This window comes from Pelodiscus sinensis, chromosome 1 (genome assembly GCF_049634645.1).
Source record: "Pelodiscus sinensis isolate JC-2024 chromosome 1, ASM4963464v1, whole genome shotgun sequence".
In the NCBI taxonomy this organism is placed as follows: domain Eukaryota; kingdom Metazoa; phylum Chordata; order Testudines; family Trionychidae; genus Pelodiscus; species Pelodiscus sinensis.
In genome coordinates, this window is record NC_134711.1 from 317,421,406 (window position 1) to 317,445,279 (window position 23,874).

At 43.4% G+C, this 23,874-nt stretch overlaps 1 protein-coding gene across 1 annotated transcript; it reads left to right on the forward strand.

The window, feature by feature from the left end:
- Positions 1–1,226: 1,226 nt before the first annotated feature.
- On the forward strand, positions 1,227–17,622 carry LOC142826576 (maestro heat-like repeat-containing protein family member 2B). Its single transcript, XM_075919507.1, has 16 exons — positions 1,227–1,276; positions 1,615–1,734; positions 1,979–2,101; positions 3,257–3,409; positions 4,742–4,768; positions 5,075–5,197; positions 5,612–5,691; positions 6,151–6,286; positions 6,456–6,551; positions 7,420–7,524; positions 9,977–10,100; positions 11,520–11,629; positions 13,732–13,884; positions 15,128–15,282; positions 16,801–16,963; positions 17,407–17,622. The coding sequence occupies exons 1-16, from the start codon at positions 1,244–1,246 to the stop codon at positions 17,605–17,607; spliced, it is 1,902 nt and encodes a 633-aa protein (XP_075775622.1). The 5' UTR covers positions 1,227–1,243; the 3' UTR covers positions 17,608–17,622.
- Positions 17,623–23,874: the final 6,252 nt, after the last annotated feature.

The window sequence follows — 23,874 nt, forward strand, 5'->3', positions numbered from 1 at the left end:
CTGGATGTATACTGAAAATTTATGTTTTTGAGGTCTATGAGTTGAGGCTGGTCACCAGAAGGTGAAAAGCAACTTTGTCTGGCTGTATGTAGGCTGAGTAATTATTCACTGAGAAAATTCTAATTAAGTAATTGCAAAGTCTCCAGAGGAGACTCTATCCAAGAAAACCAAACAATAGGGGATACCTGTTTACTAGTGAGATGCTTGAAACTATTTTGGGAGGTCCAGAGGTATCCTGCACCAGTTATCCTTCATCTAGGGAATAAGCTGCCAGCTTGCTTGACTTAGGAGGATCACATTTGGTCTGGGTGCTTCAAGCTGGGAGAGCTATCCTTTGTGAGACAGAGGAATGTTTGGTTGTCTAAGTTTAACCTTTAGGAAGTGTGTGGTGATTTTACTTTTACGTAATCTTTGTTTACATTAATTCTGCTTGATGCTTCTCAAATTTCCATTCTTTGTGAATGAAATTCTACTTATTTTCACTGTATATGCACCTAAGAGCGATGTGTTAAATGGATCAGTGATGCTGAGGTGAAAATAGTAAGGTGGTAAGTAGTAAACCTGTGAATTCTGGGAGTGTCCAGTGGAACAGGGGCTGGACCTTCTGGGAATATGTAGAGGGTGTGATGATTGAAGCATGCCTATTGCTTATCTGCAGGACAGCAAAGCTGGGTCCGGGTGAGAAGGGTGTGCTTGCATTTCCTGTGTCTGGCAGAGTCAGGAGCTGACACCTGGCAGGCATAGAGAATGCTTCCTCATGCTAAGGGCAGGTGGTAGTGAGATACCTCACAACCCTGCATACCCGCAGAAAGTGTTATGAAGAGTCTGTAGCACTTCAGAGAAGGTGCTTGGCTCTTTGTTAATGATGGCCCATTGATCAAAGTTCACTAGACCTATCCTCTGTCTGCTATAAAATCAATGGTCAGATCTCATTCTCCAATTTGCTGTGCATCTGAGTTTGGGGACTGAGCAGAATCATAAGGCAAAGGTTAAAGAACAACCAGCAGAGGAAGTCTGGGTTGTCAATGCTCATAGTTCTCAATAGGGAAATAATCTTCCTATGACACCTGAATATTGGAATGGTTACAACAGAGAACAAGGAAGGGAAAAAACTCTCAAGCCCCAACCAAAAATTCTTTCAATAAACCAGCTCTTGTTTTACACACAGTTCCTCAGAACATCTCTGGAGCAGATAAATGACAATGCCTGGAGCAGTCAGCTAAGCTTTGAGTTGAGCCAGCAGATGGCCAGCTATGCCAGCCCCTCCAAAGAGAAGGTTTGTTCTCTGTTAAGGTTTAGTTTCTAGTTAATTGCTCTTGGAATTCTTGTTGGAGGGCTGCGTGAGACTTCTCTCTGCTTCATTGGTTTTTTTTGTGTATAAAATTTGTGTTTGCTTGTTCCCTGCTCTTCCCCTCCTGGCATTTGCTTGGAGCAACTATTGGTACTGAATTGTTCCCTAACTGGGTGGCGGAAGATGATGGGATGTGTCTGCAGCAGGGGTGCTTGGTCTTGGCTCGGTTGTTTTTTCCTGTGTCAGTGTGTGTTGCTGGGTTGGTTCTATACTGACAAGCATGTGGTATTCTTGATATCTCAATGCTGGCCTCTTTCTTTCAGTCTTTCCTGTATAAGGCACTAGGAATTTGCTTGGCAGTTTGTCAGGACCTGGTCCATATTAAATCACAGATTCAGAAGTTTCTGAAGACAGCAGATTACATGGAAGCCCCTGATAGACTGGTAAGGACCCTGTCCCTCTCCCTACCTTATCATGTACCCTCTGAATGTCCCCTGGGCAACTCAGCTCTCAGTTGTCCTGGGACAGATGCCATTTTGCTTCATGTCCTCTTTGTTGCTATTTCACTCACCCTTTGCTCCCCCCTCCCATTGGCACTTTACACTACTTTGGGTGAAAGGAATTGACTTGTGGGGTCTATTGGGCACCTGGTCAGATTCACTAACCAATATTTTTCTTGAGTAACAGGGAGTCATTTCCATCCTTGCATTCTCTGCCGAGAGCCACTTGGACCTCATCTTGAACATACTTCAGGAGTTTGGGGCAGCAATGAACAAAGTTAAGATTTCTGGGTTTATTGGTCGCCTGAAGGTAAAGGAGCCAGGGGGTTCTCTCAAACTTCCTCTCCCTCTAAACTAGAGACAGTATCTCCTGCCCCCGGTAGAGTCTCATTGGTCAGCTAACACTGTCCCCCAATGGATGTGCTCTGTGTGATGCTTACATTTAAGTAGAGAGGAGCACAGTCTGGATCCGTGGTTCTCTCAACTGATTTTTAGCATCTGATGTTTCATGGCTTGAATGCCTCTCCTATGCACAGTGTGTAGGAACTATACCAGTTAATTATATGGAAAAGTGTTGAATGTATTTGTAGCTGTTTTTTAAATCCAGGTTAGTAGCTGTAAAGGAGGAGGTGTTGCAAGCAACATGTGACTAACCAACCTGCTCTCTGGACAACTGTTATGGACCCTGTGCTCTAGAGCAGTGGTTCTAAAACTTTCCACACTACTATACCCATTTTAGAAATCTGATTTGTCTAGTGTGCCCCAAGTTTCACCTCATTTTAAACCTTCTTTCTTAGAAAATCAGGCATAAAAATACAAAAAAGTGTCACAACACACTATTACTGAAAAATTGCTTAATTTCCCATTTTCATATGCCATACCAATTAAAATAAATTAATTTAAATATAAATATGTTCCTTACATTTCAATGTGCAGTATATAGAGCAGTGTAAATAGGTCATTGTGTGTATGAAATTTTAGTTTGTAACTTTGCTAGTGCTTTTTAGGTAGTCTGCTCTAAAACTAGGCAAATATCGAAATGATCTGATCTGTCCCCCTCGAAAACTTCTGCGTACCTTTGGTTGAGAACCATTTATCCAGAGGATAAAACAGCATATTAGGTCTCTTGGCCACCATTGCCAGATTTGCTGTTTACTCACTGTGCAGATTTAGGCATATCATTTAGCACCTAATTCTGTGCCTATCAGTGTCAATGACAAATCTCCCATTTATTTCACTGGGGTAGGGTCCAAACTTTGGGCTCTCTGTGTCAGAATTATCCAATCAGTATGTTTGAGACACCAATACCTCTCTGCCTCACGCAGTTATGGTTTTGCTTAAATACATTTTTCAAGTACAAGCTATTATCGCTGCCAAAAGCAATTCCTCAGTCAGCAACAGATCAGAATTTCAAGGCAAAATGAATCAGAAGTAATTGTCTCTTGTGACATTTCCAATTGTCCAGGACTACCATTATGGGAAAAGAGCCAAGACCCGCAGCACGCTGATGCTGACATACAGCAAAGTGGCTATGCATGCTCCAAAAGAGCAACTTCTGTCTCGGGTGGAGGCAGACATCACAGAGAACATCCTACACCATTATAGAACCGGTTGCCAAGTAAGAGTTTTTGCATAAGTGTTGGGGATATTATTCTGAAGTTAGATCAGTGCCTCCACTGGACCTGAGTTTACTAAGAGAGGGCTTATTTTTCTAAAAATCTCCTTTGAACAACCGTTTGTCATGTGCATCAAATCTAAAACCTTCATGGATGGAGTGTGAGCTGTAACAAATATCTTATTTGTTGCTGTTGTTTGTATTTTCTCTAGTTTTTCTGTGTTCTTCTGAAATTCTCTAGGTCACAGTTACATAGTATTTCAGATGCAGTCACACTCAGGCTGTGCAGTATAACTCTCTAAGGCTATGTTTACACTGTGAACCTATTTCAGGGTATCAGAAGTATCCCGAAATAGCTATTCCGCATCTTTTGAGTGCGCCCGTTATTTTGAAATCTAACGGGCTCACTATCCCAACATCCCTGTAAACCTTGTTCCACAAGGGTTAAGGGACTTTTTGGAATAGTGCTTCATTTCAAAATTTGTTGCTGTGTAGACAATGCCAAATTTCAAAATAAGCTATTTCGAGGTAAGGGTGACCTGTCGATGCACCTTAATTTCCTTAATATGTATGAGTATCTAGCTCTACCTCTTGCTACTCAAGGGAGAATAATGCTAGCTTGTATTTAGTTTATTTGCTATCACTGTTTCTTGGACTATCTACTTCCCTTTCCCCATATCTGTCTTCCTATTTGTCTGCCTGCTCATTATTTCTGCTCCTTAGATATATGGCTGTCCACTTGCCAGCCCTGATTCTGGTCTCAGTGCATAGTTCTAATCTCTCCACATCACTTTGCCATTCCAGTCTACTCTGTCTAAGGCTATGTCTAGGCTGCAGTACTTTTCCGGGATACCAGAGGTATCCCAGAAAAGTAATGCCGCATCCACTTTTTGGAAAAGTGGATGCGTTCTTTCACCATCCCTGTAAACCTTGATTTATGAGGAAGGAAGGGATGGCTTGAAAGAGCAGGTTTTTCCAAATTTCGAAAAAGCCTTTTTTGAAAGAAAAGCAGAGAAAGATACAGACTTTGCGTATCTTTTTCAGACTTTGTAGTCTAGACTTAGCCTAACTGAGACTCTCATTGTCAAAAAAAGTTGATCACAAATGAACCAAGTTGACATTTTCCAGTAGTTCACAAATACAAATATTAAGAACTATGGCCCCTGATATTGTCCACTGCAATACACCCAGACTGGGCACATTTCCTGCTTTTTTGGAAGATTCAGTAATAGTGATTTCTCTCTACTTCATATTCATTAACCAGGATATTTGTAGAATGTGAATAATGTGGCAGAATAGAAATTGCTAGTAGCGGTTTTACATTTTGTTTTTCAGGTGTTGGGGATCAATGTTGCGAACAAGGTAAATTCTAAATAATCTGCCCTCGTATCTTGTGCATTTACTATGCACAAGTTTCTTGTTTAAATTGCATAAGATTTGTTTTCCCTCCCACATCAAGCAGGAGTCATGACTACTCTGTGTAAATGGACCTGGGTTTACTTGATCAACCTGGGCCTTTTCTTTTTCTGAGATGGGTGTAGAGCTGGGGTTCTCTGTCTTCTGGGGTCTGCAGACACTTGTCCTGAGTCTAGATCTAATTTCTACTCTTCTGGAATCTGATTCTCTCAGTTTCTCACCCACATCCTCTTGTTTTTCCTGGAAATGTAGGACATGGACCTGAAATTAACCCTCATCCAGAATGCAACAGAGATTAGCTGTGCAGTTTTGAAGACTGGAGACTCCCAGGCATTTGAATTCTCTTACAAACTGGAGCTCCTTGCTTACATGATGGTGAGTGATTAGGAACTTTGAAGCCTGAGCTACAAGGGATTTTGTTATTATGTAATGAGACTGATTGTCCGGGTAGATGTTATTCTTTCCATTGGCTGTAGCTATACTACTGCAGTGTCATGATTTACCTGCCTGGCACCCAGAATGCTGGGTCCACTGTGCTTGGCCGGGATGCTGGCATATTGTGGGCTGTAACTGGAAGGAATGGATAGTGTCTGATGAGTTACCAGGATACAGCTTGCTGACCTGTGTATAGCAGATGACTCTACGGTTCATTTCTGAGGCAGAGAGCCACTGAAACAGTGTCTGTTTCTTACAGGTCTGGCATAAAGCCCTGTTTCAGAAGGTGAGGGGGAGGCTTCTCTGCCTTTCAAACCCACTTCCTATTTTTATGTCTCTGTTCATGCATTTCAGGACTTCATTAAAAAGGAACCATTGGATTCCCTGGTGTCTCCAGTTCGTTACAAGGCAATTTTTGCGATTGGACAGCTGTGGTAGGATATTCTATGCCAGATTTCTTGGCACTGTGATGTCTTCTCATTTGTTAATTCATGAGTGTCAGGTTGGGAGCAGGCTGATGCTCACATGGTGTTTTTGTTTTGAGGGTTTGAATGCGTCATGTCTGTTTGGAGATTTGTGCTTGAAAGGCACAAGAGTGGAGGTTGTGGGGCATGCCATACTACGGAGAAGAGTTCAGGTGGGGATGGAGGTGTCTGGCTAGCTGGCAGGGGGAAGGAAGCTGGTGGATTTCTCTAAAAAGGGAATTGAAGTTTTAGCTTTACTTCTAGATGAGCAAATAATTAACAGAGGTACAAAGAGGTGCACAGCTGCAAAGTGAAGGGCTGTTTGCATTTGGGGTTCTAGATTGGGATAATCTTTATTCATTTAACCCATTTTTTACTTGGCTATGGTATTGAATCTAACACGTGACTTCTCTTTCTGTCTTCTGACAGCAAACTCAAACCATCTCTGACCCTGGAGGAAAACCGTGAGATCCTTGATCTGTCTTTCAAAAGTGTATTTCCCCTTCCTCCCTTGGAGAAGATGAAAGAGGAAGGCAAGAAACTAGAGGATACTCTGCACATAGAGGTATATGACACCAATTCCCCTCTGGCAGACTCCACTGAGATCTCTGCCCAGCAAGCACTGGGTGATAGCAGCCACACACGGCCTCCCTGCAAAGTCATGGCTAACTTCACCTCCACCTCCCGCAGAAATTATCTGGTGTTGAGCCTCGCTCCTTCTCTTCTGGTTTCAGTTGCTGTATGAGTGCTCCTTAGAAGCCCTTAGTGAGCTAATGAAGATCCTGCTTGAGGAAGAACCAACCCCAGACTGGTTCCAGGAAATGTTTCATGTGAGTAGCCCATAGGACCAGGGTGATAATTGTTTCTTGTGTTATAGCAGGGATGATGCACAAGATTCTGTTGTGGATGAATTTTCCGCAGCGGGTGAATTTTAGGGAGAAAGCATCAATTTTTTCCTGAAGTAAGTGGGAATGTGTCCCATTGAAATCCATGGGAGCTGTTCTATTTTATGCCAGTGGTGGACTGAGATCTAGTTTTTCCAGTATAGTTAACACTACATGGACAGGAAAGAAAATCATCAGTGCAGTAACCAAATTCAAGAGGACCGGCGAGAACTGATCACCTCTTGTAAAAGGAATGAATTAGTATTGAGTTAAGCTCTGTGTATGGAAACTCATTCACCAAAGACTTCCTGCTCTTCAGACATAAACAGAATAGTTTGAAGAGCTGAGGGGAGGGGAGTTAGGTGCAACGTTGGTATGAAAATAAAGTTATAAAAGGAGCTGGGCTGGGGAGACTTCTCTGCTCTAAATAAAAAGAAATGCTCCTCTCTGTCATTTGCCACTCAGCATGGGAGAAGCTGTCCAGGAAAGAGAACACAGCACCAGACCCCAAACTGTATGCAATGTGCTAGACAGCTGCCATCAGACAGTCTACAGAAGCCCTCACATACACAGAGCCAGACTCATCTCTCATGTAACTCCTTTGGCTTTGATGGAGTTACGTACACCAGAGGTGAATCTGGTCCCTGGGACTTGTATATACAAGGGTCTCTTTTTGGAGACATATAAATCTTTTGCTATATGGAAGTTAAATGCTTTGGAGAGGGATTTTAGTGACAATCAAACCTATTTAAAAGAAACGTTTGGGAGGGATTTTCTGGTACTAACTTTGTCCATTCTCCTGCTTTGCCAACAGCTACTGGAGACCTGGCTCAGTTCAGGGAAGGAGTGGGAGAGAGAAAGGGCCTTGCAGGCCAGTGTCTGGCTGCTAACTGCCTATCAGGAGATAGTTAAGAGCACAGTGAGTATAGTTCTACTCTTCCTTGAGCTGACTTCCCCGATTATATCAAATCTGACATTCAACGTGAATGCATGAGAAATTCTACTAGGCCTGCAGCTGGGGCCTCAAAGTGACTAAGATCCCTCTGCTTCCATAAGAGAAAGGTTTCCATAATAGTGCTGTGACAGCACTCAGGCCAGACTGTAAGAAACAGGGCAGGCAGTTCCCCAGACTAGTGATTTTATAATTAGATTCACCAAACCAGTAAGAAAAGAGCTTCTACTCTGGTTAACAAAATACCAAACAATAGTACCCTTTAGGCATTCCAGACCTTGGTTCCCATCTAGACAACTAAGTCTAATATAATCACCAATCACAAAGGACTAGACACTTATCCTTAGGTTAATATGAATCACAGGTCTTCCCTAAATATCAGCCAATCCTTAATAACCGAATATAAGATTTGTTGTTAAAAGGAAAAAGAAGAGAGTTACAAATGGTTAAGTGATAGATATTTGTTAAAATGACTTTCACTTTTCATAGTTCAGGATCACAACCATGGTGGAATAAACGGCTGGCGTGTAAAAGTCTCTCTGGAATCATGCTAACCGGTCAACATCCAAAGCCAGTTTAGATGCAAAGGCTGTTAGTTTTTCCATGCGTTTCCCAGACTATTCCAAATAATTATTTGAAAGATCTATGTCCTATGGCTTACACGTCCCCTGTTCAAAGTTTAAGCAGACTGGAGAGAGAAGATCAGTCCCATAACTTGTCTTTTATAGCTATTCTAGCCGGTTGGCAAGCCTCCTCACAGAAATTGTCTAAGCAGGATCTCTCCCTGAGAAAGAATAGGTCATGCAGATCTCCTGTCGTACTTTGTTTTGAAGTTAATTTTCTATTTCCTATGCATACACTGGTAAATGGGTGATGGTCATTCACATAAGGTAATTAGCCGATCGTGGTCTTCCATTACAACACAGATAGTTAAGCTGAAGGCAATGTAAAAAATATTTTCTTGTACTATCTTATATCTTTGATCTTAAGGTTAACTGAAGACAGTTGCATATAATTAAGGCAATTAAGACATGAAAAGGAATTGGAATCTACAAGCTAATTTCGTTATGTTAAACTTCTAGCAAGATATAAATACAGACAATAATACATAACATCTACCTTTCATATCTATTACCAAAATGCATGATGTTGGTGATCGCTAGTCTAGGACTTTTCTTTGGGTACGTCTAGACTACAGGGTTTTGTCGACAGAAGTTTTGTCGACAGTATCTGTCGACAAAACTTCTGTCGACAAAGAGCGTCTAGACACATTCAGTTCTGTCGACAAAGCAAGCTGCTTTGTCGACAAAACCCTGTAGTCTAGACACAAGCCTACATGCAATAACACCTTCTGTCGACAGAACTCTGTCGACAGATGGTGTTATGCCTCGTAAAATGAGGTTTACCAGCATCGACAAAACTGCTGAGTTCTGTCGACGTTATGTTGACAGAACTCAGCGGTAGTGTAGACGCAGGTATAGTTTTGTCGACAAAAGTCCATTTTTGTCGACAAAACTCAGTAGTCTAGACACACCCTTTGAAATAACTTATAAGTGACTTGTCTTGATACAATTGCAGTGCCGCTTGTTAAGTTATTGTGGGTCACACATAGGTTGGCTGTGTCAGTGTCATAGATGCATTCTTATACTCTCAGGCTGTTAAAGTTGAATTTCTATTTCTATTTAATCAGATAAGAACATAAAAAATAAATGGCCATTCTGGATCCCCCAGACAAATGGTTCATGTAGCCTGTCTTCTGACAGTGGTGGGTGTTATATGCATCAGAGGGAACAAACAGAACAAGGCAATTGTTGAGTGATCTCTCCCCTGTTGTCCAGTCCCAGCCCCAGCCCCAGGCAGTCAGAGATATAGGGACACCCATATCATGCATCTCTGATCCTCTTATATGGCTCTATCATACCCCCCTGTAAGCATCTCTTTTCTAAGATGAATGGTCCCAGTCCTTTTAACTTCTCCTTGTATGAGTTGTCCCATATCCCATATCATTTTTGTTGCTTTTCTCTGAACTTTTTCCAATTATAACCTAACTTTATTTAAGTTGGAGGACTACAATTGCTTGCAGTATTCAAGGTGTGGGTGTACCATGGATTTGAAACAGTGGCATGATGATATTTATCGTATTATTATTCATCCCTTTTCCTAGTGGTTCCTAACATACCATTAGCATTTTTAACTGCAGCTGCGTGTTGAACAGATGTTTTTAGAGGACTATCCACAATGACTCTGAGATTTTTCTTGAGTGCTACAGCTAATTTAGACCCCATCAATTTGCATGTACAACAAGGATTATGTTTTCCAATGTGCCGTACCCAGGTACAGTAATGGAGTTCACAATAAGGAAGGCAAATAATGTCCAGTATAGCCGGAGAACTTTCATTCTTCATTCTTTTTTAATTAGCCTCAGGAAACTTTTGATCACTTTGGATCTCTGATTGGGCTATTAGCACCATATACCTGTGCTTCAATTACCTCATCGCGTCAGTGGGTGGTTGACTGTATCAACTGTCTGCTCAATATACAAGGTGAGGAGACCATGAGCAGGTGTAAGTAACCCTTCACTTTCTTTCATTGTTGTAATGACCATTTTTTCCATCTGTAATTCTTTCTGTCTTGTTAGCGACACTTATATAACAGAATGATTGGGGCCTTGTAAGTACATTGCTGGAAGAGAACTGCACAAATAATAAATAATCTGCAAATATTAGAGGGTGGACAAAATATAGCACACAGGCCAGATCTGCTCTTCTCCCCAGAATTTCTGTCTGGAGCGCTCAGCTGATTAGCAAGCATGCCAGCAGCATGTGTTCAGCTGCCCCTCTCCGACCTTGCTCCATCCTATCTGCTGCTAGTGGTGTGTGGAGGGGAGGTGAGCAGGGAGACGTGCAGAAGTCAGGGTGACCCCTTTGCCCCTGTCATCATCTCTGCAGAGCAGAGTTTGGGGAGAGGAACACATACAATAGTGCTGCTCCAGTCTGAAGTATGGTGAGTAATGGAGTGCCTATCTAAAGAGGCAGTGCACTGTTGCTAAGATTTCTCTGGCAGCCAGCATGTCCCTCTCTCTCTCTCTCTCTCTCTCTCTCTCTCTCACACTCACACACACACACACACACACACATTGTCTCACACACACTCTCTCCCCCGCCATATGCCCATATGCCCCCCCTCTGCAGAGTGGGGTGGGGAGAGGGAGATGACAGAGCAGGACAGCTTTCCCTTAAAGAGACAGTTCATGATTTAGAAGTGAGTGAAGAGCCTGGGTTTCCTACCTAAGCTGTTGGTCAGCCCCATCTCTTTTACAATGAGAGTTCAGTGGAGGGATTCTCCGCCAAATCAGAACCTCAGATCAATCTACATGAGTTGTGCTTGACTATGAGATTAGATTTAAATACTGAGAGCAGAGTGGCTACTGAAACCAGATATACAGAGAAAGATGCTCCACACAGAATACAGTGCCTGTTTAATCCTGTATGAATCACAATGAATCACATGCCATTACCGTTAACTTTCAGACATAGGGGCTACGTCTAAACTACATCCCTTTTTCGGAGGGATAAGGGATCTTTCGGAAAAGGCTTAATTTTCCGCAAGATCAGCATCTAGACTGGCGCTTTTCTCCAGCAAAGCTCCGTGCCGAAAAAAGCTGCAGCCATTTTTATGCTAATGAAGCAGGGGAGATTTAAATCCCCGCTTCATTAGCAATTGCGATACGTCTAATTTACATCCCTTTTCCGAAAAAGGGATGTAGTCTAGACATAGCCTGATGGTAAAATTCTGACTCCATTAAAGTCAACAAGAATTTCGTCATTGGCTTTAGTGGGGCCAAAATTTCACACAGAGCTGGTAATAACATACCCCATAGATCCTCCTGTATGATTATCTATGGATCAGAGGTTCAGTTTTATTAAATGTTGCCATACTTTTTCTCCTTTTCTCTATCCTAGGTCAGTGCACAAACCTGGGGTCAGCAGAGGAGGAGCTGAGATGTCTCCGTGAGGCACTAACAACTCCAGACCCTGAGGCTCTGTTTCAAGCATCTTGTGAAATGGCTAAGGTAACAGACACTAGGTGACTGTCCTAGTGGCTGTGCACCATTCATTTTCCCTTGTCCAGAGGACTGGAAAAGGGCAAATATAGTGCCCATCTATAAAAAGGGAAATAAGAACAACCCAGGAAACTACAGTCCAGTTAGTTTAACTTCTGTGCCTGGGAATATAATGGAGCAAGTAATTAAGGAAATCGTCTGTAAACACTTGGAAAGTGGCAAGGTGATAGGGAACAGCCAGCCTGGATTTGTAAAGAACAAATCATGTCAAACCAATCTGATAGTTTTCTTTGATAGGATAACGAGTCTTGTGGATAAGGGAGAAGTGGTGAATGTAGTATACTTAGACTTTAGTAAGGCATTTGATACAGTCTCGCATGATATTCTTATCAATAAATTAGGCAAATACAACTTGGATGGGGTTACTATAAGCTGCGTGCATAACTGGCTGGATAACCATACTCAGAGAGTAGTTATTAATGGTTCACAATCCTGCTGGAAAGGCATAACAAGTGGGGTTCCACAGGGGTCTGTTCTGGGACCGGCTTTGTTCAATATCTTCATCAACGATTTAGATATTGGTATAGAAAGTACGCTTATTAAGTTTGCAGATGATACCAAGCTGGGAGGGGTTGCGACTAATCTGCAGGATAGGGTCATAATTCAAAATGACATGGACAAATTGGAGAAATGGTCTGAGGTAAATAGGATGAAGTTTAAGACAAATGCCAAGTTCTCCACTTAGGAAGGAACAATCAGTTTCATACATACAAAATGGGAAGCGACTGTCTGGGAAGGAGTACGGCAGAAAGGGATCTAGGGGTTATAGTGGACCACAAATTGAATATGAGTCAGCAGTGTGATGCCCTTGCAAAGAAAGCAAACATGATTCTGGGATGCATTAACAGGGGTGTTGTGAGCAAGACATGAGAAGTCATTCTTCCGCTCTACTCTGCGCTGGTTAGGCCTCAATTGGAGTATTGTGTTCAGTTCTGAGCACCGCATTTCAAGAAAGATGTGGAGAAATTGGAGAGGGTCCAGAGAAGAGCAACGAGAATGATGAAAGGTCTAGAGAACATGACCTATGAGGGAAGGCTGAAGGAATTAGGTTTGTTTAGTTTAGAAAAGAGAAGATCGAGGGGGAACATGATAGCAGTTTTCAGATATCTAAAAGGGTGCCATAAGGAGGAGGGAGAAAACTTGTTCATCTTGGCCTATGGGGATAGAACAAGAAGCAATGGGCTTAAACTGCAGCAAGGGAGATTTAGATTGGACATTAGGAAAAAGTTCCTAATTGTCAGGGTAGTCAAACACTGGAATAAATTGCCCAGGGAGGTTGTGGAATCTCCATCTGTGGAGATATTTAAGAGTAGGTTAGATAAATGTGTATCAGGGATGGTCTAGACAGTATTTGGTCCTGCCATGAGGGCAGGGGACTGGACTCGATGACCTCTCAAGGTCCCTTCCAGTCCTAGTATTCTATGATTCTATGATTGTTTTATGCTTTTGTGATGTCTTTCCACACTTGGAGCGAGCTATGGGAGTGAGGCATTCATGGGTAATTAGTAACATGCTTTTCATAGGTATATGCTATGAATGCCATGTAAAAAACAGATTCCAGACAGTTGCATGAACATACCCATGCATGTGCACGCGCACATCCATCCATCCATCCATCCATCCATCCATCCATCCAGGGGGGAAATATGTGAGCAGGATATCAAGCTGAGAAACCAGTCTTGGCACCTTGTATGTTTACCTGAACCTATATTTGTGTGCATGCATCTCTTTGCATATTTTTATATTTTGTGAAAAGATGTCATGTACATAATAGAATATAAACTGGAAATTTACATCCTGTTTGTCCCATACAATGTTGTGCTAACTGTACAACCTAAGATCTAACCTGATATTATTAGTGTAGAATAGAGATGTGGTAGCTAGAAAGATTACAGAGAAAATTTTAATTGCAACTGCCTTGCCAGATATGAGCCCAATTAGCAATTTGCTGATGAATACATTATTTTCCTATACAGCTCTTAGGCCTCCTTTCTTAAAAGTACTGGAGCCGACTATCATTGCAATCTTTCCTGTTTTTGATCTGTCCACAGGTGGTTAGTAAGTACTTTCCCTCTGAACAAGCCACAGATTTTATTGAGGCCATACTGGATGGTATGCTGTCTGCTAGCCCCTCCTGTGCCACAGCAGCCGGTCTGTGGATGAAGATCATCCTGAAGGAGTGTGGAGGTGCCATGCTGGATGAGGTAAAATAGAAGCTGGAGAGATTTTTCTGGCTAACCTGCAGGCTTTCAGGTCTTTGCCATCATTTGCAGTGAACACAAGTCTTGCTGTTTCTCCCTCTGGGATTGGAAGGTAATTCCATCTGTGTTCCTATCCTGAGTCAGGCAACGGGGGAATCAACAGCAGAAGACAGAGATAATCTAATGGTACATCTGCACTAGCTCGTTAGTTCGAGCTAGGTAGGGTAATGAGGGCAAGCGGATTTGCAAATGAAGCCCGAGATTTAAATATCCCGGGCTTCATTTGCATGTTCCCTGGTGCCACCATTTTTAAATCCCCCTTAGTCCGAACTCCGTGCCCACTGCTACATGCGGCATGGACTAGGTAGTTCAAATTAAAGATCCTAATTCGAACTACAGTTACTCCTCATGGAATTAGGATCTTTAATTAGAACTACCTACTCCGTGCCACGTGTAGCTGCAGGCATGGAGTTCGGATGAAGGGGGATTTAAAAATGGCAGAACCCGGGAACATGCAAATGAAGCCTGGGATATTTAAATCCTGGGCTTCATTTGCAACTCTGCTTGCCCTCATTACTCTACCTAGCTCAAACTAACGAGCTAGTGTAGCCGTACCCCAAGGGAAAAGGAAGATGCTTGATTAGTTGTCTATCTTGTTGTCACAGTTTCCAGCCATGAAAGGCTTGGAAAAATTAGACTCCGAGTAAAATGCAAAAAGAGAATATCCGGCCCCAAGAGACAAGCTAAGTGAACTACATCTTAGGGCCTCAGATAATGAGGGGTCTCTAAAAATACCCCAAAATTACTAGTTTTTACTTGCCTCTTTGCCTATGTACTGATAGATAGATAGACAGATAGACAGATAGATAGATAGATAGATAGATAGATAGATAGATAGATAGATAGATAGATAGATAGATAGATAGATAACTTGATTATTTCTATTTTCATTGTCCTTTCTGTTAGAATAATACATGTTTTTTTGGAAATGCAATGAGGCCTCTTTAACTTGACATAGCTTAGGGCCTCAGCATGTCTTAACCCGGTGTTGCAGCCAGGTATGGGCAGAGATATGTATAATTTTTGTGGGTTAAATCTATGCAGCCATGTCTAAATACTTGTTTTTTGAAGGGAGGATTTTCTACAAGAACAGCAAATTGCTAAACGACTAAATAAACGTTTTGGTTCTGCAGAATGAATGGAGAGAATGGAAAAGGGACATTTTTTCTGGTTTTATTCTGTCCAGGTGCCAGATATCCTGAGTATAATATACATTCACATGCCTACCATCAAGCAGGGTAGCTTGAGGCAGTTCCTGGTGGAGGCAGTGTCCATTCTAGGTCACCATCACCTAGAGGCAGTGATCTTCAGCCTCCTCATGAAACGTCTGCCGATGGACAGGTATATACTGCTCCTTACAGTGTTCATTTTGGTAACCATGGATCCCACAGCTTCACTGGAAGATGTAAGGCTTCATTTAAGCCACAGACAGTTTGAGATAATTCCTAATGGTTAATAGCTTGGGTCTTTCTGCAGAAAGGTCCAAGACCATGTCAAGGTGGGTGCAGGGAGAAATTAAGTGTCATTCTGTTTCCATTAATTAATAGTTGCTTTGGCATCCTAAAGACTTCCCTTTACTGGCATCACTGGAGTGGAGTTTGGCCTCTCCAGACCCCTGAACTAACATCACCCTGGAAATTGCCAGTGACTGTTCGTTTTCTGGTAGCATGAAAGCTTCAAATCCAAATTCCTGGCTGATTAGCAAGGATAGGGCACCAGGCTTTTGGTATCAGCAAGGGTATGGCTGCTGGAATGGAATTGTCATTCTTGGTACTTAAAGACAGGGTGGTAAGCATATCTATCATTTCATTCAAACATCCCTAGCTGAATTATCAGTCATCAGTGCAGGAATCTAAGAACATGAGAACGGCTGTAGTGGGTCAGACCAAATGTCCATCTAGCCCAGGATCCTGTCTTCAGACAGTGGCCAATGCCAGGTGCCCCATAGGGAGTGAACAGAACATGCCCATTCTGGCAAATAGAGGCCAGGGAATGCCATTTGTGAAGAGGTCATGGGCTAGCCACAAATATTTGTTCTCATAGTTGTACATCCAGTTAGTAGGAAGATCATTTTTCTTTCTTCAACTTGTCTCCCAGGCCGTAGATCTTTGGGCATCACATGCTCATGATTCCATATCTACTGAGAAGTAGGAAAACAGGAACTGTGATTAGAGCTCTGTGTCCTTTCCTTCTGAAGTCTAGCATTAATGGTTATGGTGCAGTAAGACTAGGGTTGTGTCTATACAGCACCCTAAACTTGAAATAAGATGCACAATATGCACTCTGCAAATTGCGTATCATATTTTGCATAGCCTATTTTGAAATGTGGCGCTTCTACACAGCACCAAATGTCGAAATAATGTGCTATTTCAAGCTATCCCTTATCCCTCATGCAACAAAGTTTATTGGGATGGCAAAATAGTGTGCCCATTATTTTGAAAAATATTTCAAAATAACGGGCTGCTTGTGTAAATGTGGGGTAGCTATTTCGGGATACCTCCAGGATCCCCAAATAGTCATGCACTGTAGAAATGTAACCTGAAATGTAACTTAACTTAGTTCTGTAACTAGAAACTCAATATGTAAAACATGAGGACCATATAAGGAGGACAGCACTCTGAACTTGCTCATCATAGGCAGGGCTTGACAAATAATACAATCTACTCACCCATGGCGTGTAGATTGTAACCTGGAAGAGCCAGGTTCGGGCGATCTGTGCATGCGCAGATCGCCGGACAGCGCGGTTGGTGAGCCCTGATCATAGTCAAGGAGAAAATTTGTTCTTTACTTGAATATGATGCATATAGTCAGAGCCACAAAAGTCTCCAGGGGTCACATATAACTTATGTTAAATTGCAGTGACACCACTGAGCTGTGGAGATCTCTGGGGACAGATCCCTTGCTCGCCCCTCAAGTCCTGAAGGTCCTAATAGAAAGAATAAAGACTCCAACAAGCCAAGAAGGAAGCATGACCTCAGAGACAGAAACTGACCTGCATTTAGCAGCTGCTGAACCTCTCACAGTAAGTTAGACGACAGACATGTATTTCTCTGCCTTGTGACACACATGCTGATGGAAAGCTAGATGAGTGGTATAATATTGTCATATGGGCACTTCTTTTCTGAAGTACTGTTTCCTGGATTCCAGCTGTGCTTTCTGTGGAACAACAGATGGCAGATTTAGAGTATGTGGCTGATTCACTTAATAATATCTGGCAATTAGAAAGTCTTTGAATCAGATTTCTTACAGTGCTTTGCAAATGTTTTGTGCAACTCATAACATGCCTTGATAGGTCGTACACATTTTTACAGATATGGAACGCTAAGGCACACATGGAGTGAATTGCTCTCGGTCATTCATCAAGTTAGTGACAGGAGTGGGAATTTAGTCCAGCAGGTATCAGAAGGGGAGAGAGTGTGATAGTGTTAGGAAGAGACCTCTTCTTTTACCATGCTCTCCTTTCAGGCAACATGTGCCATCTTTGAAGTGGTGTCAGCATTGCAGTTGAGCAAAACTGTGCAGGAGCTGTTCCCGGAGTTGTTCACTGTTCTTCTGCAGCAGATCAGCCAAACCCTAGGACAAAAGATGCCTTTGCCCAGGATGAGCAGCCGAAGGAGGTTATTTAGAAAAGGACAACAACTATGTGAGGGCAACCCTTGCAGGTAATTAGAAGAAAGGGAGCAAAACAAAGAGAATCCCAGTACATTTGTGTGACACTCCCCAGGAGTTCTCAGGGTTATGAGGCACCTTACCATCACCTGCTTTTAATATGAGAAAGTCTTGTTTGTGCTTGCTATAGGTCAGTTCCCTGAAACCACCAACCTCTGGCAACACAAACACTACTATCTAGGCCTCCTCAGGCCTCAGTCTCTTTGTCCTCTCTTTCTGACTACAGCTTAGAGAATCTCTATCAACGGATTCTCCTCTAAGAGAAGTCTCCCTGCATCTCCCCACCAATCGGCTTTCCCCCATCTCTTAGTTTAAAAACTGCTCTACAGCCTTTTAAATGTTTAGTGCCAGTAGTCTGGTTCCACCCTGGTTTAGGTGGAGCCCATCCTTCCTGTATAGGCTCCCCCTCTCCCAAAAGTGTCCCCAGTTCTTGATAAATCCAAACCCCTCTTCCCTACACCATTGTCTCATCCACACATTGAGACTCTGAAGCTTTGCCTGCCTACCTGGTCCTGCGCGTGGAACTGGAAGCATTTCCAAGAATGCCACCATAGAGGTCCTGGATTTCAGTCTCTTTCCTAGCAACCTAAATTTGGCCTCCAGGACATCTCTCCTACCCTTCCCTATGTCATTGAGACCTACATGTACCACGACCACCGGCTCCTCCCCAGCACTACACATAAGTCTATCTAGATGCCTCTAGCATTTTGTCTCTTTTGCTCTCTGTTTCCCTCAAACACTCCTGTGGGTGTCCCTTTAGGCAGATTCCTTATTAATGGGATAATAGGTTTGTTGATTCTATAGCCCCACTCTAGCCAGGCAATCAGGTACATTTCTATCCAATTAGGCTTTCTCTGGGGAAGCTAATTAGTACTAGTAGTTACCAGAGTGCTGACCCCAAGTGCAAGCTCTCAGCACCCTGTCACATCTCGCTGGACATAGGGCCCCAAAATAACCATTAGTGATCACTAATCTCTCTGTGTCCCAGCTTTTGGGGTCTGGTTGTGTATTTTTTCCATATTACTGTACTGTGCTAGTGCCCATACACCTTGCAGATAGGAGAAAGTGACTGCAAAATGTTGTCCATAGCAACACTAGTAATATGAGATGTATGAGACTGAAATACCTCCTGGAATTAAGTCCTTCCAAAAACAGTGGTCCCCAGGATACTGTCAATGGATGAACTGTCAATGAACAACAGACCTGACAAGTAACTGGGGTTTCCTGACTGCTTAGGCTGTGCCTTTCTATTGGTTACTACAGTTCTGTGCCTCTTTTCCCCCAGGCTTTCTATTGAAGCATTAGAGGCTGTGCTTCTCAAGGCTATGAATGAGAAGCTGATAAGAACTCTCTGGAAGCTGAAAACTTGGATGCTTCTTGAAAATCCGCAGACTCACCACGAGGGGGTGTGTTTGCTGGTGAGGTAAGAGATCTAGGAGACAGCACTTCATCCTCAGGGATCGGCAACAAATAGAGTGACTGACAGGGAACTTTCAGGTATAGCTTTGTGCGGGGTGCCCTGGGTGAGAAACACAGAGCTTCCATGCGTTGGTTTTAGAGTTGTATGGTCATAGCAGCTAAGCTTTTGAAGTGCACAGTCTGCCCCATAAGTGGTTCCTTTTGTCTTCCAGGGTTCTGCAAAGATCTGGACTAATAACAGTGGAGATCATACAGAGCCTCCTTCCCTGGGTAAATTCCCCATCAGAAAACCAGCGAGTCACCAGCACAGCTTTCTTTGCTCAGGTATGAGCAGTTCCACCATTAGGCTGTTATCTGTTGTTTACCTTTCTCTGGGGAATTGTACAGTTCAGTTCACAGGAATTCATTTTAGATAGTAGAATGTGTCCTTTATAAGGAAATCTCATAAGGAACTTCATTACACCTTTCTTAATCATTTTCTCTTTGTTATTTTTGGGGCCTATACTAGCCTAGCCTAGCTGCCTATTCTAGTTGCTGGTTAAGAGAGAGTGAGCAAGATATAGATAGGCTACGTCTACATTGGCAAGATTTTGCGCAAATAGGGTATGTCTACACTACAGCACTAATTCGAATTAACTTAATTCAAATTAGTTAATTTGAAATAAGCTAATTCGAATGAGTGCATTTAGACCTAAAAACTAATTCAAATTAGCATTTTGCTAATTCGAAATAGCATGTCCACATTGAGTGGACCCTGAACCGAAGTTAAGGCTGGCCAGAACCAGTGCCGTCAGGGCATCAGGTTAGGACTTAAGGTGTGGAGCTGCTTCCTCAGGCTAGCCGAGGGCTGTGCTTAAAAAGACCTGACCCCCATCCCGGACAGACAGTTCTCAGGATTCCCCGCTTGCATGTCTAACTCGATGGGGACATCAAAGCAGTCCTGTCTTGGAGTGCCCTGAATGCCCACACTCGGCACATTTCAGCACTCGACCATCAGCCCGGCTGCACTTGCCGCAGGCTGCCATCCGGGGGAGGTCAATCAGGGGGCTATCAGGATCCAGGAGGCCCTACAGGAAAGCTTCCACCCCGAGGAGCCCGCAGAGCCACCCCAGTCCTCCCCATCGGGGGCTCGTGCCCCATTCCTCCCTCACCTCCTTCCACTTACCCTTCCCGAGCCCCCTCTTCCTGATGTAAAAAATAAAGGACACGTGTTCAAAAAAAGAAACTCTCTTTATTTAACAAAACTGGGGGCGGGGGGGATTAACCTCTGGGGGACTGGGAAAAGGAGGTGGGAGAGGGGAAGAAAGAGGGTGGGAGAGGGGAGGTAGAAACCTGGGAGGAGGGAGCTGGAAGGGGGAAGCCAGGGGAAGAAGGAGGAGGGGAAGTATAAAACTATGGTACGCCATATCTTCAGAAGTGTGTACAGATGTGGTCTTCTCACCTCAAAAAAGATATGGCCTTAGAAAGGGTTCAGAAAAGGGCAAGTACAATGATTAGGGGTTTGGAACAGGTCCCATATGAAGAGAGGCTAAAGAGACTGGGACTTTTCAGCTTAGAAAAGAGGAGACTGAGGGGGGATATGATAGAGGTCTATAAAATCATGAGTGGTGTGGAGAGGGTGCATAAAGAAAAGTACTTCATTAGTTCCCATAATATAAGGACTAGAGGTCACCAAATGAAATGAATGGACATCAGGTTTAAAACTAATAAAAGAAAGTTCTTCTTCACACAAAGTTCTTCTTGTAGTCAACCTGTGGAACTCCTTGCCACAGGAGGCTTTGAAGCCTAGAACTATAACAGAGTTTAAAGAGAAGTTAGATAAATTCATGGAAGTTGGGTCCGTGGAGTGCTATTAGCCAGGGGGTAGGAATGGTGTCCCTGGCCTCTGTTTGTGGAAGGCTGAAGATGGATGGCACGAGACAAATTGCTTGGTCATTGTCGTCGGTCCATCCCCTCTGGGGTACCTGGTGTTGGCCGCTGTTGGCAGACAGGCTACTGGACTAGATGGACCTTTGGTCTGACCCAGTACGGCCATTCTTATGTTCTTATGTACTAAGCGCAGGGCTCAGGGTCGGGGGTCTCACTGGAACAACTTGATTTTCATGCAAACCTGCTTCTGGGTTTGGATGTGGCCTTTGGTGGCCAGGCTGGCAGCTATCCTGCCCTAGACGGCTGCATTCCTGTGCCTAGTGTGGAGGTCGTGGACGCTGGAGGCCTCCCCCCAAACCTCGATAATGTCCACGATCTCTGCACTAGACCAGGCGGGCGCCTGCCTCTTGTGGCCCTGGGCAGGCTCCTAGGAGCCGCCAGCCTGGTCCTGGGAAGAGGCGGAGGGCTGGGTGGCAGCGGGTGGCTGGCTCATGCCATGCCAGGTGCAGGGTCTGCTGGCTGGGTGCTGGCAGGCTTGCCACTGGCACAGGCACTGTAGCCAGACCATGCCCCTTTAAGGGCTCTGGGGCTGGGAGAGGGGCAGAAAAGTTTCCCTGGTTTGGCCCAGAGTGGCCATCAGGGCAACCTGATTAGGGTTAGCCTCCAACTAGTTCTAATTAAGTGGCTACACAGCCCTTAATTTGAACTACTTAATTCGAACGAGGCGTTACTCCTCGTAGAATGAGGTTTACCTAGTTCGAATTAAGCGCTCTGCTAGTTCGATTTAAATTCGAACTAGCAGTTTGTATGTATAGCCGCTATTAAAGTTAATTCGAACTAACGGCTGTTAGTTCGAATTAACTTTGTACTGTAGACATACCCATACTTGTAACGCAAGAGTTTTTGCGTTAGAATATTTGCGCAAGAGAGCGTCTACACTGGCATGTGCTGTTGTGCTAAGAGGCGCTTTTCTGCAAAATCATCCGTGCCAGTGTAGACGCTCTCTTGCACAAGAAAGCTCCGATGGCCATTTTAGCCATTGGGCTTTCTTGCACAAGAAATTAATGTGGCCTGTCTACACTGGCCTCTTGTGCAAGAACAGTTGCACAGGAGGGCTTTTTCCTGAGCGGGAGCATCATAGTTTTTGCGCAAGAAGCACTGATTTTAGACATTAGAATGTCAGTGTTCTTGTGCAAGAACTCCCCGCCAGTGTAGACTGGCAGCTGCTTTTGCGCAAAATCATGCCAATGTAGATGTAGCCATAGAATTTGAATTACTAGACCTTTTCTGACAATTCCTAGGGCTAATACTGACCAACAGCTCCTGATTTTGGTCTAGCTCAGCAAATCTTCTAAATGAATCTAGTGTCCTAATACTATAAAATAAGCAACATACAAATACATTAACATCTATCTTAGATTCTCATTAATGTAGAATAATAGATTCATAGAACATTCGAACTGGAAGGGATCTTGAGAGGTCTTCGAGTCCAATCCCCAGCCATCACGGCAGGACCAAGCACAGTCTAGATCATCCCTGACAGGTGTTTGTCTAACCTGCTCTTAAATATTTCTAGTGATGCAGATTCCACAACCTCCTGAGGCAATTTATTGCAGGGTTTAACCACCCTGACAGGCAGGACGTTTTTCCTGCTGTCCAACCTAAACTTCCCTTGATGTAATTTAAGCTCATTGCTTCTTATCTTATCCTTAGAGGCCAAGGAGAACAATTTTTCTCCATCTTCCTTAAAACATCCTTTTAGAAACTTGTATTATCTGAGTACTTCAAAATGATAATGTAGTATCGGAGTGCCTCAAAACTCTTTAAAAGTATGTATCCCTACAATGCCCCTGTGAGGCAGGGAAACACTATTAGTCCCATTTTGCAAACAGGAAACTGATGCACAGAAGGCCTAAGTGACTTGCCCAACATCATCTAGGAAGTCTTTGAGGGTGCAGGAAATTGAACTGGAACCTCCTAAGTCCTAGGCTGCTAACTACTGGAGCATCCTCCCTCTCCACAGCCTTGCTATAACGTCTGTGTCATATTTCACATTTACGCTAAATCGCTATTTTAGAGGCTCATCTGGTGGTTCTAGGAATCTGTTTGTGCCCCAAAATCTTTCTACACCCCACCTAGGAAAGGAGTCACAAACGTGGGTTTTCAAGGTCTGCCTAGAGAGGCCTCATGAAAGCTGCCAATCAGAGCCCAGCTGGCTCAGATATATGGAGCTACAGGGCTTTATTAGGTCAGTTCCTTTCAGGAAGTGGAGGGCCAAGAAAAGATGCTATTCTCTGGCCAAACCAATTCACGGGGGTTTATTTCAGGCAGCATTTTCTGAAGCTGAATTTGCAGAGAGAGAGTCCTTACGAGCCTTAAACATATAATTAGAGGGAGAAACTGAAAGTGGCCCCATAGGAAGAACCTAAGGAAAAAGTAGCAATAAACTGAAATGAAGCAATGACTCGCTGCTATTTCTAGGTTGGAACCAAGAGTAGTGGGCAGGCTCAGGTTCCCCAGTGGCATAAACCCGATGAAGGGGACAAGGCTTATGGAGAGGTTGAACAAAGAACAGAATATAAAGGGTCCAGAGTTGGGGCTGAAGACCCTAGTGAGGGCAACAGGACCTAAAAGGCATTTGTTTGGACTTTGGGACTTGGCCAGAGGGCTGAGCCATGGAAGACTCACTAAGATCGACTGGCAGGATGCACCTGGGAGAGAAAAGGACTGTGGTATCAAATGCAGTCACTGAGAGGCTTTCAAGGGATGAGCAATCACCCATTATAGTGCCTAAAAGGAAAAATCCATGTTTTTAACACAGTACTCATTCATATAGAATAATAAATTACAGTGTATTACGTGTCTCCTCAAATTATATTCGCTATCTTAATGAACATATTAGAGCTAATGGACATGTTGATTTTATTTCAGCTAATGACTGATCCCATACTCAGGGAGAAGAAGATCCTTAAGTCT

Excerpts from the sequence above, each read along its gene's own strand:
- LOC142826576 (XM_075919507.1), top strand. The coding sequence starts at position 1,244 with ATGGCCAGCTATGCCAGCCCCTCCAAAGAGAAG. Across the intron at positions 11,630-13,731 it reads CATCTTGTGAAATGGCTAAG|GTGGTTAGTAAGTACTTTCC; the intron begins GTAACAGACACT and ends ATCTGTCCACAG. Across the intron at positions 13,885-15,127 it reads GAGGTGCCATGCTGGATGAG|GTGCCAGATATCCTGAGTAT; the intron begins GTAAAATAGAAG and ends TATTCTGTCCAG.